The sequence below is a fragment of the Oryctolagus cuniculus genome, chromosome 21, assembly GCF_964237555.1.
Source record: "Oryctolagus cuniculus chromosome 21, mOryCun1.1, whole genome shotgun sequence".
NCBI classification, from domain to species: domain Eukaryota; kingdom Metazoa; phylum Chordata; class Mammalia; order Lagomorpha; family Leporidae; genus Oryctolagus; species Oryctolagus cuniculus.
In genome coordinates, this window is record NC_091452.1 from 17938410 (window position 1) to 17957302 (window position 18893).

An 18893-nucleotide genomic window follows, 5' to 3' on the forward strand; every position below is an offset into this window, starting at 1 on the left:
AAATGGCTGCAACAGCCAGATCTGGGCCAGGATGAAGCCAGGAGCCAGGAACTCCATCCGGGTCTCCCACGTGGGCAGCAGGGACCCAAGCACTTGGGCCATTTTCTGCTGCTTCCCAGGAGCACTAGCAGGGAGCTGGATCAGGAGCAGAGCAGCCAGGACTCAAATCAGCACTGATATGGGATGCCGGCACGGCAGGCGATGGCTTAACCAGTGGCGCTGGTTTTATAATACAGTTCATAAATACAGGCAACCGAGGTGGGAGAGATCTACAGTGACAGAAGGTAACTGAGCCTCCCCAGACCTGAGGGTGACAACACCCTGGGCCAGGAGGGTCGCAGCAGCAGAGAGGCAACTTGTCAGTCAGGGCTCGCTGCTGCTCTTCCGGGCGAGGGAGCATCGTGCTCGTTTGTTACTGTCTGCACCGTGCACGCCCTCCCCTGGGCTGCGAAGCTCAAGGCAGGGCCACCGAGACCCCTAACCCCTGGCTGGGCTGCAAAGGCACTCTGGCAGTGAGTGACGACCGCCAGAAGGAGGGAGAGGACAGCAGCTTGCCCGGCCCTGCTCCTCCTAGTCTGGGCCCCGTCTGGGGACCCCGCTGAGACACTCTCCAGCTGACAGTGAAGCAGTCCAGCCATGGCCGGAGCTGTTCCCAGGATCCCCGTCAACCTGGCCAGGGCGCTGCTGCTTCCCCAAAACTTGGCCAAGAAGCCACTAGATGGAGCCTCTGGCTTCCTTCCAACAAGGGTCAGGAATAATCCAGGCCTAGGAAGGGACCGGAGAAGGCGAGCCCTGAGCAGCTGGCCTCTGTGAGGGCCTGGGGCGCTGGCGGCCTGCCATCTCCGGGGCCCCCTCTGCCCCGAGTGGGCACAAGAACCTCTCAGAGGCCAGCAGACCCGGGAGTGCATGGCGGAACGGGGGGCCTCTCAGCGCCAGTTCCGCAGGCATCCCCAGCCCCGGGGGAAGGAGGACCCCCTGTCCTTTGCAGACCCCTTCAGGGCAGGAATGAGAAGTCTTAAAAGCATCCCAGGGGAGCTGAGGTTTAGCCTGGCAGTTGGGTGCCCACACCCCACAGCAGGGCACCTGATGTTCCATTCCCGGCTCTAGGGCCTGGCCTGGGCTCCCTGTGCATGCTCACCCTGGGAGGCAGCAGTGATGGCTCAAGTCACTGGGTTTCTGCCGCACACACGGGACCCTGGAGGGTGTTGCCAGCTCTTGGCCCAGCCCTGGCTGTTGTGGGTAACAGGGAGTGAACCAGCAGATGGGATATTCTCTCTCTCTCTCTCTCAAAATGGGATGGAAGGTAAGAAGGGAGGGAGGGAGAAAGAAGGGAGGAAAGGAAGGAAGCAGGGAAGCCATTGGACCTACGTGGGAGCACACGGCACTTGCCTTGTTGTGACCGGCTTATTGCGCCTGGTGCAACGTCCCCAAGGTTCACCATGTTGTAGCAGGCATCAGATTCTGGGTCCTTTTTAGGGCCGAGTAATATTCCACTGTACATGCAGACCTCATGCTGTTCCCCATTCACTCATCAACACACAAGAGCCACTGGTACCTCGTGGCAGAGACAGAGAAAGATCCTCGCTCTGTGCTTCATTCCACAGATGCTCACAAGAGCCTGGGCTGGGCCAGGTTGAAGCCAAGAGCCAGAAACTCCTTCTGGGTCTCCCTCATGGGTGGCAGGGACCCAACTACTTGGGCCATCACCTGCTGCCTCTCAGGGCATTAGTAGGACGCTGGAATCGGGAGCAGAGCCAGGACTCGACACCAGGTACCCCGTGCCAGTTCACCTTCAGGCGGGTTTTTAACCAAGAAGAAGAGACTGAGGCTCAGGGAGACTGACCGAGCCGCCTGAATGCTCACAGGTGCAGATCCTGGGCATCTGCTTCCGCAATCCTGAGCTTGCCCTGTATCAAAGGGTATGCGTGGGGGCCGGGGCTGTGGCACAGCAGGTAAAGCCACTGCCTGCAGTACCAGCATCCCATATGGGCACTGGTTCAAGTCCCGGTTACTCCACTTCCAATGCAGTTCCCTGCTAATGGCCTGGGAAAGCAGCGGAAGATGGCCCAAGTGCTTGGGCCCCTGCACCTGCATGGGAGACCCAGAAGAAGCTCCTGGCTCTTGGCTTCGGATCGGCGCAGCTCCAGCCATTGTGGCCATTTGGGAAGCAAACCAGTGGATGGAAGACCTCTCACTCTCTCCCTCCCTCTGCCTCTCTGTAACTCTGCCTTTCAAATAAGTAAATCTTTAAAAAGGAAAATAAAAACTGTGCACAGGACATGGTGCCAAGCGGACGCTCGGGAAGCAGGAGGCCCTCAGGCCCACACCGAGCCCCAGCTCATGCCTTGGACAAGTGGTCAGGCACTGCCCCTCGTGCAGCCAAGGCACACGCAGGGCCCCTGGACACTGCCGATCAGAGACCCGCTCCTCTCTTCCCGCAAGGGGGCGCTCTGGCTCTGCCAGCGACCCTTCCCGCAGGCCGGCACCCACCTGGCGTCCAGGATGCCCTCGTACTCGGACAGCTGCTTCATGAAGCCCGCGTTGGGCCGGGTGATGCTGCGCTTCTGCTTCACGTAGTTGTACGCCTTCTCCAGGGGCCAGCCGAACTCCTTCATGGCGTAGGCGATGACCGTGGACGCCGAGCGGCTGACACCCATCTTGCAGTGGACCAGGCACTTGGAGTGGTTCCTCCTGCGGGGGCGGAGGCGGAGAAAGAGTTAGGAAGCTTCCACGACGTCATCTCTGTCCGTGCCCGGCTGACTTCCTCCTTAGACCCTGACGTCATCGGCCGCGGTCTGCTGTGTCGGCATTGTTTACAGAGCAGGTTTGCACACCCTCTAACAGCAATCACTCTGCTGCTGGATCAATCATATCCTCGCCCCGCCACGGCCTGCAGGACTGGCTGCCTTCAGGAATCTTCCCACCTGGCACGCGCCAGACGCCCAGAACCCTGCCCCGAGAAGCCACTGGCAGCCAGGGGACGCCTGCAAAAGCGGCTCAGCGGTGGCAGCAGATGGGGACGGGGAGGAGCTGCTGCAGCAAATGGGGTCAGCGGGCAAGGGCTGCTGGGCCCTGGGGACAGCGAGGTGCCAGTCAGACAGAGGGCAGGGATGGCGGCCGCGGGGGAGGGGGGACGCGTGAGTTGTAAGTGCAGGCTCAGGCGTGTCTGGTTTGCTTGCTCAAGGGCATGGGGAAGGCCGAGCTGGCCAGGGCGGCACCTGCCCTGCGGTATTTGTTCAGGGGGGAGTAAGTGCCTGGCTCTGCTGCCCTGGCCTTGAATCTGCCCCCCAGGTCTCTGTGCCTGGTGTTTTCTTGAATGCCTGTCTGAAGTCTGTCCCCAGAGGATGCAGGAGGACTGACACCTTGGAAAGGACATGCTGTGGAGCTCGGACCCAGAGGGGCACGAAGCCAGCAGGGTGCTCCTCACAGGGTGACCTCCGAGTCACCCTGTGGTGACTCGGTGCGGGGAGCAGGGACGGCTCAGGCTGCGGGGCTGGCCTTGGCCTCTGCTGGTCAGTCTGTGGAGCTCTGCCTGGGCTGGGACGCAGGCTTTAGGCCCAGGGATGGGCGGGGCTCTCCTCCCTGACCCTTCTTTGGCTCAGCGGCTCCCCAGGGGGGAGAGCTCCCAAGAGCGTCCACTTGCGGTTAGACCTTGGCAAAAACCAGGGGTCCGATGTTGTGACCCAGGACAAGTGGGAAGGGACGAGCACATCAGGGCCTGTGTGTGGAGACGGGCAGTGGCTAGCGGCCAGCAGCCTGGTGCCCGGCTCCAACCCCAGCCCCGGCGCATGCTCACTTGGCTTTGTTTATGAAGTGATACGCTTCGTTCCAGTGGGCCAGCAGGTCTGTGGTCTCCTCGTCATAGACACGGATGTTGTGATAGGCAAATAAGCCGGGGAAGAAGTTATCTATTTCTCTGGTGACATTTAAGATGTAGTCAACCCTGCAATGAGAAAAACCAGAGAGCAAATTTGGAGAATCAGGAGGAATTGGACATAAAAAAAAAAAAAAAAAAAAAAAAAAAAACACACAGGCAAAGGGAAGAAAAGTTAGACACAGGAAGAACGGATGTCTGTGGTGGGACTCTTGTGGTTTTTTTCTTTTCTTTTTTGTAATTTCTAAATGCCCTCCACGTGAGAACGCATTATATTTTATTTAAAAAAATTTCCTTATTTTAAAAAGCCTCCCGATCAAAAGCATTGCTCAACAATGTTAACTGTGCAAACTAAATATATGCATTACTTAAATAAATACACTCTACACGCCTTCAAGTTGCAAAATTTACAGCTATCGCTGAGTCTACAGGGGCTGTTGTTTTTCAAGTCCGCGCTGTTTGATAGTTAAAAAGCAGAAAACATCCATCCATCATCTACGTCCCTGGGAACTGCCTGCAATCCTGTTTTGAAACAAGGCAGGATATAAATAAATGAGAGGGTCTGCTATCCCTCTGAACTTAATCAGTCACTTCTTTCACTTGTAGGAGACCAGAGTGACTGCAGGGGTCAGGAGACACTTCCAGTCGGCTTCGTAAGAGGACACTGATACGTGCAGAGAAAATGCCTCCGAGGCCGCTCGTTTCTTCCCAGCCACGCGGCCGGCCTGGAGAACACGAGGCCCCCTTTGGAGAACTACTCCGCGATGAAAGGACACCTCCTAACCAGCAGTTCTAAAGATGTATTTTAGGATTTGTTTAGTCTTGATTTTCAAATGCGGTCATTCGAGAATGCCATCACGTCAGACACACAGGATGGCGACTTTGTGGCTGTGTGGGTTAAAAAATAAATAAATGGGGGGAAAGTCCAGCCGTCTGTTCCGAAAGACCCAGGTTTAAACGTTCTTCATTTCTGGAGCCCAGCGCTTCCTGGCCAGGCCGCCACTGGGCCCCCAAGCATAACCGGAGGTCGAGGCGGGAGTGGCCCAGGGACCACGGCGCAGGGACTCAGCAGTACCATTGGGTGCGATTCAGAGCGGTCCTCTCTGACACGCCACTCCGAGGCACCTCCGTGCAGTTATGCACATCAGCCCTGCCAGCTACTTCAGAGACCGGGCAGCCCGGGCCTTGCTGAGCCGCCCGGAAGGACGGGGGAAGACAAGGGGCGCAGACTCACCCTGAGCCCTGCAGTTCCTCCAGGTTGGATGCATTCCATTCTGAGCCCTGGGGGACAGATCACACAAACCCCCATGAGTGTCACACGCCAGCCAGCCTTGCAGCTGCTTACGGGACGTGGGGTCTTCCCTGGCCATGACCGTGAGGCCTTGGAGGACGGTGAGGGGCTCCCAGCATCCTCTGTGGCATGACGGGGAGGGGAGGGAGGACCCAGGAAACCCTGCTGCCGTCGCTCTGCTTCCCTTCCTGGGACCCCAGTGGGGTCGGCTCGCGACCCCCCTTGGGGGCGTCTGCACTCATCACCGATGACAGCAGAACTCATTCCACTTTTCTGGCAGGGATTTTGACAACATTATAAAGCCTCCCAGTGGCTCCACTTACAAAAAGCATCCTGAGGGGCTGGCGCTGTGGTACAGGAGGGTAAGCCTCTGCCTGTGGCGCCGGCATCCCATATGGGCGCTGGTTCACATCCTGACTGCTCCAGCTCCCTGCTAATGGCCTGGAAAGCAGTGGAAGATGGCCCAAGTGCTTGGGTTCCTGTACCCATATGGGAGACCCAGAGGAAGCTCCTGGCTTTGGATCAGTTCAGTTCCAGCTGTTGTGGCCATTTGGAGGGTGAACCAGTGGTTGGAGGACCTCTCTGTAACTCTACCTCTCAAATAAATAAATAAAATCTTAAAGAAAAAAATAAAATACTCTTCAGGTGAATATTTAACAGGCCAGGGAAATATCAGCTAAGTGAAAAAACTGTTAAAAGAAAGCAAGTTAGGGGCATTGTGGCACAGTGGCTAAGCGACCACCTACAACACGGGCATTCCCACATGAGCACTGGTTCAAGTCCTGGCTGCTCCACTTCTGATCCAGCTCCCTGCTAATAGGCCTGGGAAAGCAGTAGAAGATGGCCTAAGTGCTTGGGCCCCTGCACCCATGTGGCAGACCTGGAGGGAGTTCTGGGCTCCTGGCTTCAGCCTGGCCCAACCCTGACCAGTGTGGCCATCTGGGGAGTAAGCCAGTGGATGGGAGATCTCTGTCTCCCCACCTCCTCTGTAACTCAGCTTTTCAAATCAATCAATCAATCAATCTGGATTCAAGGAACGTGGAAGGGTGAAAAAGACAAAGGAAAAGGAACAAATGGTCACTTTGCTCTTAGGAAATGCAGGTGACCCCCAAAGAGCAGCCCCCGCGAGCCACCTGCGGTGCTGAGAGGGCGGGACCTGGGCGAGCTGGCCCCGCCTGGTGCTGCCGGCCAGTCTGTTATTATAACTAATTCCTTTAGTATCTCTCGTGACAAAGTGACACAGAGCACTGAGCCAGGCAGAAAAACCACGGCAGCCCCACCGAGGCTGTGAGCTCCCCCTGACATGACCATCGCCTGGTGGAGAGAGGCCAGCCGGGGGTGGCTGTGCGGCGCTCCCCGCGGGTGGGTCCAGGAACGCAGGCGTGCGAGGGTTCTTGCGAGGGCGCCTGAGAAGTGCCTGTTTCCCCGTCACTCCACCCGTGCGACAGAGCAGCTGTGTTCACCCACGGGCACTTCCAGGCAATGAGAAGATGGGTTTGAAATCCGTGGTCAAAAACTTCCAGGAACGCGTATCATGAAAGAACACACACATTTTAACCTTCTGAAGTGCCCTCAGTAACACGGCACATGCACGTGCGGGAGTGTCATATATACACACGTGTGTGTGTATAGATCCATACACGTGGGAGGGATGCCATCCGGAAACCCTCGATGGCTTCCTTCTTTTTTATTTATTTATTTATTTATTTATTTATTTATTTATTTATTGACAGGCAGAGTGGACAGAGAGAGAGAGAGAGAGAGAGAGAGAGAAAGGTCTTCCTTTGCCGTTGGTTCACCCTCCAATGGCCGCCGCGGCCAGCGCGCTGCGGCCGGCGCACCACACTGATCCAATGGCAGGAGCCAGGAGCCAGGTGCTTTTCCTGGTCTCCCATGGGGTGCAGGGCCCAAGCACCTGGGCCATCCTCCACTGCACTCCCTGGCCACAGCAGAGGGCTGGCCTGGAAGAGGGGCAACCGGGACAGAATCCGGCGCCCCGACCGGGACTAGAACCCGGTGTGCCGGCGCCGCTAGGCGGAGGATTAGCCTAGAGAGCCGCGGCGCCGGCCGATGGCTTCCTTCTGACACAGGCAGAATCCTGCCCGCCTTCAGCAGCAACTCCGCGTCCCCAGCTCGCCCAGGCAGCACTTTCTCTTGTGGCGGCACACGCGCGTGGCGCCCTCCATCTGTATTTTAGTTAGTTCTCATAATCTCCCCCGAGGTCTGCGGTGAAGGAAGAGGCAAACGGATCTGCCCCAGGGGATGGGGCCCGAGAAGCGCATGTGGCTGGGCCACCGGGTTGGAGTCTCAGCCCACCACGGGCGCTCCTCCGCGGTCTGCGGCTCCCTCTGCAAACCTGCCCATTGCCTTCATGCTGGGCACACCAGAGGTGTGGAGATCCGGCACGAGTGGCCCAGGGTGATGAGACCGACGGGGGCGGCTCTTCCAGTGGGCTCCGGGAGCCACGCACAGAAGGGAAGCCCTGTGGGATGTGTCTGCCCCATTGTTCTCATGCGTGGGATACTGGGGCCTAATTCCGGGGCTTGCTGAGTAGGCTCCTTGGTCCTTTAGCCCACGCACCATTTGGAGGTGAGTGGGCGGGAACAGTGTGTGAGCGACGGCCGACAACATGGGGCCGTGAGAATCTGCGATCACATGCCTCTGGACGATGCCACACAGCTTCCAACAAACTCCCCACGGCTCAGCGGGGAGCCACAGCCCCCACCCGGGCTTGAGAGCAGACCTGTATACAGGCTGCAGGGTGGAGAGGGGTCAGCCCCGCTGGACTCGGGAGGGGGTCACCGGGAACTCAGGCCTGTTTCTTCGCCTGCCTTTTCTCCCTGACTTGCTGCAAAAGCCAAACAATCAAGGCCTGATTCACGTTCCCCAACCAGACACCAACGTGGGCCGTGCCTCTTACGAGATAAAGATGGTCGAAGATAAGGGAGGGCTTGTCCATCTGCCCCAAGATGAGCAGCATCTCGTTGTCTATGAATTCCTTGAATTCTTTCAAGTTACAGTTCATCTGCTTCTCTAACTCGGTCCGGATCTGCGGAGCGGAAGACATTGGGAAGAGTCACGTCAGGGGAAGCACTGCCCCTCTTCAAAGCACTGCGCCCACAGCACAAACTGCGGCTGTTTTCAAAACCAGGGGTTGGCGTTTTCTTTCTTTCTGGGCAGTCGTGCACTGGGACACACACAGCGCACACACGTGCGTGGCAGGCACGCGGGTTACGCAGCCTAGAAGTCAGGCCAACTGGAGGAAGCTGATTACTGCAGGTTAGGAACCTGCCGGCCCCGGGACCTGTGCTACTGAGTCCGAAGCCTTTACGCTTTCACAGCTGAACAGCAACCGTGACGCAGTGAGTGAGACCCTCACAGACAGCTCTGCTCTGCGTAGGAAAGCCCCACCACACAACTGCCAAGAGGTGTTAATTAAGACAAAGACACAATCAGCCTGCAGGATCCTCAAGGGCCTGGTTCCAGGACACGCCCAGCCCCAGCCCCCCACCCCCACCCCAAACCGACAGCTGCAGGCAGTCAAGTCCCTTAAATAAGACCGCAGCATTGCCAGCGCCGCGGCTCACTAGGCTAATCCTCCGCTTTGTGGCGCCGGCACACCGGGTTCTAGTCCCGGTCGGGGCACTGGATTCTGTCCTGGTTGCCCCTCTTCCAGGCCAGCTCTCTGCTGTGGCCAGGGAGTGCAGTGGAGGATGGCCCAGGTGCTTGGGCCCTGCACCCCATGGGAGACCAGGAGAAGCACCTGGCTCCTGCCATTGGATCAGCGCGGTGCGCCGGCCGTAGAGCACCAGCCGCAGTGGCCATTGGAGGGTGAACCAACGGCAAAGGAAGACCGCAGCGCGCCTGTCCAGAAGCCCCGCACATCCCACATCCTCCTGGGCACTTTACATCACCTGCAGAGGACTTGGAGGGCCCAGCACTCGTACACGCCTTGTGAGCAGTGTGTTACACTGTGCTGCTCGGGGCATGGTGACAGGAGAGATACATGAGGGCTTGTTCAGGACACAGGCAGCTGTTCCCCCATCTCTGACCCCAGGTTCCCTGGATTTGAGGATATGGAACCCACAAAGGCAGAGCACTGATGGTAGCATGACCTTTTAAAAGGGCATCTTTTCTAAAAAAAAAAAAAGATTTATTTATTTGTTTGAAAGGCAGTTACAGAGAGAAAGAGACCGAAAAAGAGACCTTCCATCTACTGGCTCACTTTCCAAATGGTTGCAATAGCCGGGGCTGGACCAAGCCTATGTCAGGAGTCATGGACTCCATCTGGGTCTCACATAGAGGGGAGCAGGGCCCCAAGCACTTGAGCCATCCTCCGCTGCCTTCCCAGGTGTGGTAGCAGGGAGCTGCATCCGAAGTGGAGCAGCTGGGAGCAGAACTGGTGGTCTGATACGGGGTGCCCATACCACAGGCAGCAGCTTAGCCCTCTGCGCCCCACCAGCCCTAACAGGATAATTTCAACCTCGTAAATCTGCCCAATGTAAGCTGTTATCATTTGCTGTGTTTCTTGAAGAAAAATAACAGGAAAAAAGCGATCAAGGAAAACAGTGCATGCAGAGAGAAGGCAGGCCAGGTGGGGTCCTGTACAGGAATGTTTGCTGTCTCTTGCTTAAAACCCAGCAGCGTGGGACGCAAGGCGGGAGAGGGCACGAACAGGAAACTGCTTCCCCATGCGACCTACGGAGCCCATGGTGACCTCACAAGTCATCCGAGTGAGGCCTGGGGAGATCAAGAGGCCCGCCTGCGACACCGGCATCCCACACGGGCGCCGGTTCAAGTCTCGGCTGCTCTGCTTCTGATCCGGCTCCCTCCTAGGGTGCCCGGCAAAGCGGCAGAGGATAGCCCAAGTGCGTGGGCCCCTGCTCCTCTCCATGTGAGACCCGGATGGATTTCCAGGCTCCTGGTTGTGGCCTGGCCCAGCCCCAGCTGCTGTGGCCTTTTGGGGAGTGAAGCAGGGGATAGAAGATCTCTTCCTGTCACTCTTTCAAATAAATAAATAAATCTTAAAACAAACAAATAAACAAATAAAAACTTTGCCCCAGGACCCACTGCCAGGAAGTGGCAGCTCTAGAACCAAGCCGGAGGCTGAGTCCAAGGCCTGTGCCCCTCCCCCTGAGTCCTGCTGCCGCTGGGGCGGGCGGGCGGAGAGGCACCTGCAGCCCAGGGCCAGCGCGTCCCTCGGGCCTCCCTCACCTCCTTGGAGGTCACGTTCTCCAGATCCTGGCTCATCATGATGCTTCGGAGCTTGGCTTTGATGAGGCGCTCGGTCCTTTCCCCTTCGGTTGGCCTGGAGAGAAAGGACATCTAGCAGAGCACAGGACAGCAGGAAGCTGGAGGCCAGAGGCCCAGGGACAGCCGACGCTCCGCTCCCTGTTCACACAGTGCAGCGGCGGCGCGGAGAGCTCACGGCGGGGTGTGCGCGGGCCCGGGGTGGGGTGGGGCGCGGGGGAAACCTGCCCCAATGCTAGGATTCCCACAGGGCAGAGTGGACACTCGCCAAGAGGAGGCACCATGGAGCCGAAGCCCACTCCGTGTTCAGCCACACTAGAATTCTCATGGGGCAGAGTGGGAAGCCCACTCCGTGTTCGGCTCTGTGGCATCAGGGCTCTCAGGGCAGGACACTGGGGACCCTCTCCCCTCTCCTCTGGCCCTGCAGCCCAACACCCCTGCCCTTCCAGGTCCTTTAGTCTCTGCCCAAACACACCTGGGCAGGAGGCTGCCGCCACGTCCTGAGATGGCTCAGCCCGGCTATCTCCAGCATCTCCTCTTTCCACGGAATCAGAATCTGTGGATTCCCCCGTGAAGTCTACGTGCCAGCCCCTGCTGGCAAAGCCTCTGCTTTGCTCGCGGGCCACTCGCACTGGGGCAGTCCTCCTGCCCCGCGGTGACCCTGCACACCTCAAAGCAGCTCTCTCTCCCCACCTTCTCGCCACTCCACCAAGGCCTCGCACGGTCAGCCCAGCCATGCCCTGGACATGCTGCAGCTCATCCCCAGCTCTCCGAAGACCCAGTGTTCCGGGGCGGGCGTTTGCCATGGGGTTAAGGTGCCAGCATCAGCCTGCCTGGGTGTGAGCCCCGGCTCTGCTTCTGATGCCAGCTTCCTGCTGATGCACACCCTGGGAGGCAGCAGGTGATGGCTCAAGTACCTGGGTCCCTGCTGCCCACGTGGGAGATCGGGGTTGAGTTCCATGCTCCTGGCTTTGGCCTGGCCCAGGTGTAACTGCTGTGGGCATTTGGGGAGTGAACCAGCAGACAGGAGCTCTCTATCTCTATCTTTCAGATAAATAAAAACATTTTTAAAAGATTGACTTATTTATTTGGTAGGTTAGAGAGATAGATGGAGAGAGAGATCTTCCATCCCCAAATGGCCACAATGGCCCGGGCTTCATCTGGGTCTCCCACGTGGGTGCAGGGGTCCAAGCACTTGAGCCATCTTCTGCTGCTTTCCCAGATGCATTAGCAGGGAGCTGGATTGAAAGTGCTGCAGACGGGACTAGAACTGGCACTCATACGGGATGCTGGTGCTGTAGATGGTGGCTTAACCAGCTGTGCCACAACTCCAGCCCCAATACAAAAATTTTTCTTAAAGATTTATTTATTTATTTGAAATCGGGCATAAATACAGAGAGAGAAGGAGGGAGAGACAGAGAGGTATCTTCCATCTGCTGGTTCACTCCCCAGATGGCTACAATGGCCAGGAGCCAGGAGTTTTATCCAGATCTCCCACATGGGTGCAGAGTCTGCTGTCTTCCCAAGCACATTAGCAGGGAGCTGGATTCGAAGTACAACAGCCAGGACTTGAACTGGCACCCATATGGGATGCCAGTACTAGAGGTGGAAGCTTAACCTACTATGCCAAGCACCAGCCCCAGCCAATACAAAAATTTTTTAAAAAATAATTGAGAGAAGTCAGTGTTGTGGCGTAGTGGGTTAAGCTGCTGCTTATAGGCCCTACATCCCATATGAGTGCCAGTTCGAGTCCCAGCTGCTCCACTTCCAATCCAGCTCCCTGCTAATGCTCTTGGGAAAGCAGTAGAAGACGGCCCGAGTGCTTGGGCCCCTGCACCCACGTGGGAGACCCGGATGAAGCTCCTGGCTCCTGGCTTCCCCCTGGCCCAGCCCTGGCTGTTTCGGCCACTTGGGAAGTGAACCAGGAAGATCTCTGTCCCTCCCCCTCTCTCAGTAATTCTGACTTACAAATAAATAAATATTAAAAAAAAAAAAAGATAAAAAAAAATTTAAAAGAAGACACCGTGTCACAGAGGAAAGGGATGCTTGAGGGGGAATGGAATCCTGACTAGAAGCGACGAGAGACGCTTCCCCCTTCTCCAGCCCCACCTGATGAGCGTGGCCTTCGCACAAGCACACACCAGCGCTGCTGGGGCCGCACGCTCCACCGTGGCGGCTGCTGGGCTGCTCTGGGCAGCGGCGTTTAGGATCCAAGACAGCAGAGGCCACTCTCACAATGCTTCTGAGAGCAGAGCAGGCAGCTCCCGGAGCGAAGCCTCGGGCGACCTGCAGAAGCCCGGCCAGGCCGCGGCGCCCCACGGGGAGCCGGTCAGACTCCAGAGGATGTCGAAAAGTTTGTGGAAATGGAGTTTGCTGTGGTGCAAAAAAATGTGAAAGCCGACGAGGGGTCTTCAAGTAGGTCATGGGAAATGTGTTATGTATGGATTCTAGAAACTGTAGGTGCCAAAATAAACTTATCTTTGGATTCCGTTTTTCCAAGAGTTTTCTGCAGGGCCCTTGCACGGGGCCATGCATTCCTTCGAGAACCTGATGAGAAATGCGGTCACCGACCTGTCTTCCATTTCTAGAGCGGGGCTCGTGTCACGGTCTCTCCCCACAGCCACCGGCCGCCCCGCGCCCGGGTGACAGCCCCTGGTGACTCTCCCTCCAGGAAGGGCAGGTCGGGCAGGCGTTCACACTCACTTGTCCACGAACAGGGCTGGGGAGTCGGGCCGGGTGGACTCCAGGTCCTGCATGGCATTCCACTCGTTGATGCAGCTCTGCTCCGAGCCGATGCAGCTCTCGTAGTAGGTGGCCCAGATGAGGGCCACGCCCCCGGGGAAGTAGTTGTGTCTCCGAGCCACTTCGCAGGCCTTGTGAAGGACCTGCAGGGCAGACCTGGGTGAGGAGGGGACAGGGTCAGGCCTGGGAGGGCACAGGAAGTGCTCAGTCCTCCCCTCCCCCATGCCAGAGAGTTTTAGGGCAGTTCATATGGGACTCAGCCTTGGTGTCTCGCTTACAACCAAGGGTGTGGAGGGGGCGCGGTGGCCGGAAGCTCACGGCCACCAGGCCAGAGCTGGCAGCCTCTGCACAGACAAGGGGCTTCAAAAGTCCGTGGGAAATGGAATTCAAAGATAAGCTTATTTTGCTGCCAAAAATGTTCGCGTTCCGTACAGTTTTTCCCTAATACACACTTTCCGTGATCTTTTGGAAGGCCCCGTGTAGGAATGGATCTCAAACATTTTTTTTGTATCAAAATAAACTTATCTTTGAATTCCACGTCTGTGAACTTTCTGAAGCTCCTCTGTATGTGTTCACTGAGGCCAGGGGTGCACAGAATAGCCTTCTCCATTTCCCAAGATGAAGGGAAAAAAAAAAAAAACAATGAAAAAAAATAAAGCCCACCCAAATCTCACAGTTCTTCCAGTCAGCTGGCTCAGGTGTTGTTTCACATCCCATCAAGTAACTCCAAAGCATCAACATGGACTTCTGGAGTCGCAGTGACCCTGACCACGTGACCCCCGGGGCAGCTGAGCCGTGGGCAGGCCCGGTCGCTGGGGAGTGCGGAGGATTCTGGCTGCACTCTGCATGATTTCATTTCTAACCCTCCCAGCAACGTGGAAATAACTTAGATCTCTTAGGGAAATTGGTTCTAGAAATTCTTATTAGGGGCGGGTGTTGTGGCGTGGCAGGTTAAGCCATGGGTTGGGATACTCATATCTGCTATCAAGTGCTGGCTCAGGTCCTGGCTACTCCACTGTCAATCCAGTTTCCTGCTGATGCATCCTGGGAGACAGGTGATGATGGGTCAGGTGTTTGGGCCCCTGCCATCCAGGCAGGAGATCTGGATGGAGCTCCAGGATCCTGGCTGTAGCCTGGCCCAGCCCTGGCTGTTGTGGGCATTTGGGGAGTGAACCAGCAGATGGATGGTCTCTCTCTCTCTGTCACTCCACCTTTCAAGTAGATGAAACTCAGTTTAATACAAAAACTAGGGGATGACGCTGTGGTGTAGTTTGTAAAGCTGCCGCCTGTGGTGCTGGCATCCCACATGGGTGCTGGCTCGAGACCTGGCACTACTTCCGATCCAGCTCTCTGCTGTGGCCTGGAAAAGCAGTGGAAAATGGCCCAAGTCCTTGGACCCCTGCACCCATGTGGGAGACCTGGAGCTCCTGGCTCCTGGCTTCCGATCAGCTCAGATCTAGCAGTTGCGACAAATTGGGGAGTGAACCAGCGGATGGAAGACCTCTCTCTCTCCCTCTGCCTCTGCCTCTCTGTAGCTCTGCCTTTCAAATAAGTAAATAAATCTTTTTTTTCCCAATACAGAAACTAACAGAAGAGCTTGGGGAGGCAGAGTACAGCAGAAGAAACAATATTTTTATTTATTTATTTTTTATTTTTTTATTTTTATTTTTTTTATTTTTGACAGGCAGAGTGGACAGTGAGAGAGACAGACAGAGAGAGAAAGGTCTTCCTTTGCCGTTGGTTCACCCTCCAATGGCTGCCGCTGCAGCCGGCGCACCGCGCTGATCCGATGGCAGGAGCCAGGATCCAGGTGCTTTTCCTGGTCTCCCATGGGGTGCAGGGCCCAAGCACCTGGGCCATCCTCCACTGCACTCCCTGGCCATAGCAGAGAGCTGGCCTGGAAGAGGGGCAACTGGGACAGAATCCGGCGCCCCAACCGGGACTAGAACCCGGTGTGCCGGCGCCGCAAGGTGGAGGATTAGCCTATTGAGCCACGGCGCCGGCTCCAGAAGAAACAATATTAAAATGGACACGGTTTAGGTAGTCGTCATCTTTTATTGCTTTTTATAAAAACACAGACAAATTTTCCCTGTGAATTAAGGCCTGGTGGAGGATGACAGAAGAGGGCCTGGAACGCAGGGATTTATCAAACGGCTCAACGATGGGACAGAAAGATCCCAGCCCTGTCACCTCCCCAGGTGTGCAGATCCGCCCTGGCACCAGGCTGGCTGAGGGCACAAACCCATGCTGAACATTTGCCAGATTTAGTTCTGGTTCTAAAGTTTTGGGAAAAACATAAGGGTCTATTTTTTTTTTCCTTCCTTGCCGGTAGAGAAAGAGACAAGAACTCGTCCAGGGACACAGAGAGACACCTGGGACACCCACTGCCCACTGTCCACATGATTTCACTTTTCCCCCAGGGACGCCGCATGAGTGTAGTGGGAGGTCAGAGAGGAGGCGACAGTGCGGACAGCGCTCACCGGGGCCGGCAGAGCTCTGCGCGGTTCTTCCTCCCCGGCCCGGAGAGGCCCGAACACGTCTCGAAGTTGGGCAGAAACCTTCCCATCGGGTGCCACCAGCTCTCTGCTGAGTTTTCGCCCAGATTATTTGAGAGAGAGGTGGCTGCATAGAGATCTGAGTGACCTTCCAAGGAGGCGGAAGCCTCCGAAGATGAGCCTGGTACAGAGAAGCCGTGGAGGGGATGACCATGTCACCCTGGCCCACGGTCACAGAGCCCAGTGCCTGGGGTAACAGCCCCCTTGTCCACGGGTCTGCGGCCACTTCCCTCAACAGACATGAGGCCCCCCAAGGAAAGAGTGGTGCCCCATGCCCAGCACAGGGACATCATGTCTTTCAGGGTGCAGACTGAGCGCTTACTGTGTACAAGCGCAGTGAACCTGTGTGGGAGCCGACGTCTGCCAACAGGAGCTGCAGATATGGGAACTACAGCTGCTTTAGAAAAGTCTGGCAGGGGCTGGCATCGTGGCAAAGCAGGTGAAGCCATCACCTGTGATGCTGGCATCCCATATGGGCACCAGTTCATGTCCCGGCCGCTCTACTTCTGATCCAGTTCCTGGCTAATGGCTTAGGAGAGCAGTGGAAGATGGCCCAAGTGCTTGGGCTCCTGCCACTCATGTGCGAGACCAGAACAGAGTTTCCTATTCCTGGCTTCAGGCTGGCCCAGTCCTGGCTGTCGGGGGTATTTGGGGAGCAAAGCAGTGGATGGAAGACCTCTTTCTGTCCCTTACTCTCTACCTTTCAAGTAGATGAAGAAGTAAACAAATACACAAACATCAAAACAGAAAAGCTCAACACAAGCTTACCCTAGGGTCAGCAACTTGTTGCCCTGGCTGTGCCCCATGGGAACGGGGAGCAGGGACTGGAAGAGCCCCTTGTCCTGGAATGTGCAGGGCAGCCCTCCTCACAGTGGCCAGAGGTGGGAACTAACACAAGTGCGCCCCGGGACGCACGGGGGAACACAGCACGCGGGCGCCCAGGCGGCCTGGAGGAGGGTGGGCGTTTGGACACCTGCGACCATGAACCTGGGCCTGGGGACACTGCGCTGAGGCAAGGCAGCCAGGCACCAGGGTCACCAGGGGTTCGTTCCGCCCACACCACAAGGAGACACAGACCCCAGGGGCGGGGAAACAGAAGGGCACGTTATTGTTGAGGGGGTCCAGCGAACGTTCTGGAAGTGCAGGGGGTAACAGTGGCACAACACTGCTCAGCGCCAAGCCACACGCTCACGAGACAGCAGACGGTGCGCCGTGTACTGTCTTTCACACACGCACACGCACGCACCCCAGGAGCCATCGTGCGGTCAGCAGGAAGGTGTTCCTAAGGGACAGGTCCTTAGAGCCACACTCACCACATGGCCTGTACGGACACGGGCTTGAAGATGTGCATCCTCCCAGCGGTGCTCACGCTGAACCCTCTGCCAACGGAAGACACAGAGACAGGCGTGGCGGTGAGAACCCCGATCGCCGTGGCCCGAGGGACTCTGAGGTCCGAGAGCCGCCAGACCAAAAGCCTGGCACAGGGTGGGCGAGGGCGGCCCCTGACACGGTCTCCTCCCCGGTCCCACGACTGCCCCCGCTCACCGCCTATCTTTTCCTCACTGCAGGAAGACATGACAATGGAACACAGTCTAAATGAGAAAACAGCCCCAGACCCCGCCATGTTGACGAACCTGATTGTGGAGGCCACGGGGCTTGGCCCTGCCTGGCATCTGGGCTCCTCTCTGCTCAGAGCAGCCCCGACGTGCGTCCCTGGGGTGGACACACGCACAGCCTGGACGGTGCTCCATCTCCCATCCACCTGCCCAGCCACGGGGTTCGTTCCTCCTCTGTGGCCCCAAGTGGCACCTGACACACTGGTATGCCTGTCAGTCACAGGCTCCGCCCTGGGGCGTCAGCCTCATCCGGGAACCCTGGGGGAGCAGCCCCAGGAGAAGACTTGCATCACCAATTGAGGTAAAGCGACAGATGGCAGCCGCTGCTGCTCCTGAACTTCCCAGGGTGGCAGTCCTGGAAGAGGCCGCCTCCGACGCTCTGTGACCTGAACGGCCTTACGCACGCTTCCCGTGCAGCTCACTGTAGGGCAACCAGCATTTCTCCTCGTGGAGCTGACGTCCACACACCTGAGTCTGTTGCTGATGATTTTTCGAACATGCCCAAGCCAATCTGTGCTTTAAAAACCTGCAGTGAGAGGCGGGCGCTGTGGTGCAGTGGGCTGCGCCTCCAGCATCCCATATGGGTTCTGGTTCGAGTCCTGGCTGCTCCACTTCTAACCCATCTCCCTGTTAATGTGCCTGGGAAAGCAGCAGAAGATGGCCCAAGTGTTTGGGCAACACACGGGGAGACCAGATGGAGCTCTTGGCCAAGCTCCAACCATTGCCATCGGGGGAGTGAACCAGCAGACGCAAGATCTCGCTCTGTATGTCTGACTTTCAAATCAATCAATCAATCTTAGAAAGAGGAACGCAAGCAAGCCTTTTCAGAGGAAAACAAAGCAGACTCTGCAGTGGAAGGGCCTCTGCCTCCTTACCCGTCTCCATCCAGGTGGATTTTCGTGTCGCTCCACAGTCGTAGAACCATCCCAATGGTGCAGCTTTTGCTACAATGTGGGGGGGGGGGGCGGAAGGAAGACGACTGATATCAGCACCCACCCGTGGACATGCACAGGCCTCCCTCCGTCTCCCTCCGTCTCCTCCTGGCCTTTCCAGCTCAGGAGGGAGGCTGCCTCCTGCCCCGGCACCTGGGAGAAGCTCTCAGCTGCTGATTAGGGACCACTTGCCACTGACTTCTAGGGGACACAGGGCCGGGATGGCCCTGCAAGGAGCAGTCACCAGCACAGTTGTCACTCCACGGATGCCCCGAGGAGCACGCACTGGGCACAGGGCCCCTGCAGCGGTGGGAGAGGCCACTGCTGGCTGGTGCTCTGCTGAGGGAGTCCCTACCCAGAGCACAGGGCCAAGGCCCACGATCCTGGGCCGACATGGGAGGAACAGTGCCCACACCATCCAGGCTTCCGTGTGGGCACCTCCTGGGGAGCTGCTGTTTGCCAAACCAGCTTAATCCAGTTTTGTCCTGCCTACCCTCATGGTGAAATGATACTGAGCGACTTCAGAGACTGGCGCCACCGGAAAACACAGAGCGGAAGAGAATGCTTTGTCAGAGGATCTCCTCCATCGCGATGGAAATTCCTCGGGCACTTGGGACAGGAACAGAGGCGGCC

At 57.2% G+C, this 18893-nt stretch overlaps 1 protein-coding gene and 1 long non-coding RNA gene across 2 annotated transcripts in view; one reads left to right on the forward strand and one right to left on the reverse strand.

Moving 5' to 3' along the window:
- Positions 1-18893, reverse strand: part of SSH1 (slingshot protein phosphatase 1) — a 71888-nt gene that overhangs the window by 10265 nt on the left and 42730 nt on the right. The window contains exons 6-13 of the mRNA XM_051835846.2: positions 18204-18272; positions 17026-17091; positions 13119-13313; positions 10380-10473; positions 8086-8214; positions 5109-5155; positions 3797-3943; positions 2491-2691 (exon numbers count right to left, since the gene is read on the reverse strand). Coding sequence (XP_051691806.2) covers positions 2491-2691; positions 3797-3943; positions 5109-5155; positions 8086-8214; positions 10380-10473; positions 13119-13313; positions 17026-17091; positions 18204-18272 — 948 coding nt within the window. The remainder of the gene's footprint in view (positions 1-2490; positions 2692-3796; positions 3944-5108; positions 5156-8085; positions 8215-10379; positions 10474-13118; positions 13314-17025; positions 17092-18203; positions 18273-18893) is intronic.
- LOC138847423 (uncharacterized) lies at positions 2754-4812 on the forward strand. The gene is made up of 2 exons (XR_011385234.1): positions 2754-3047; positions 4481-4812. It is a non-coding gene; the product is annotated as an uncharacterized lncRNA (long non-coding RNA).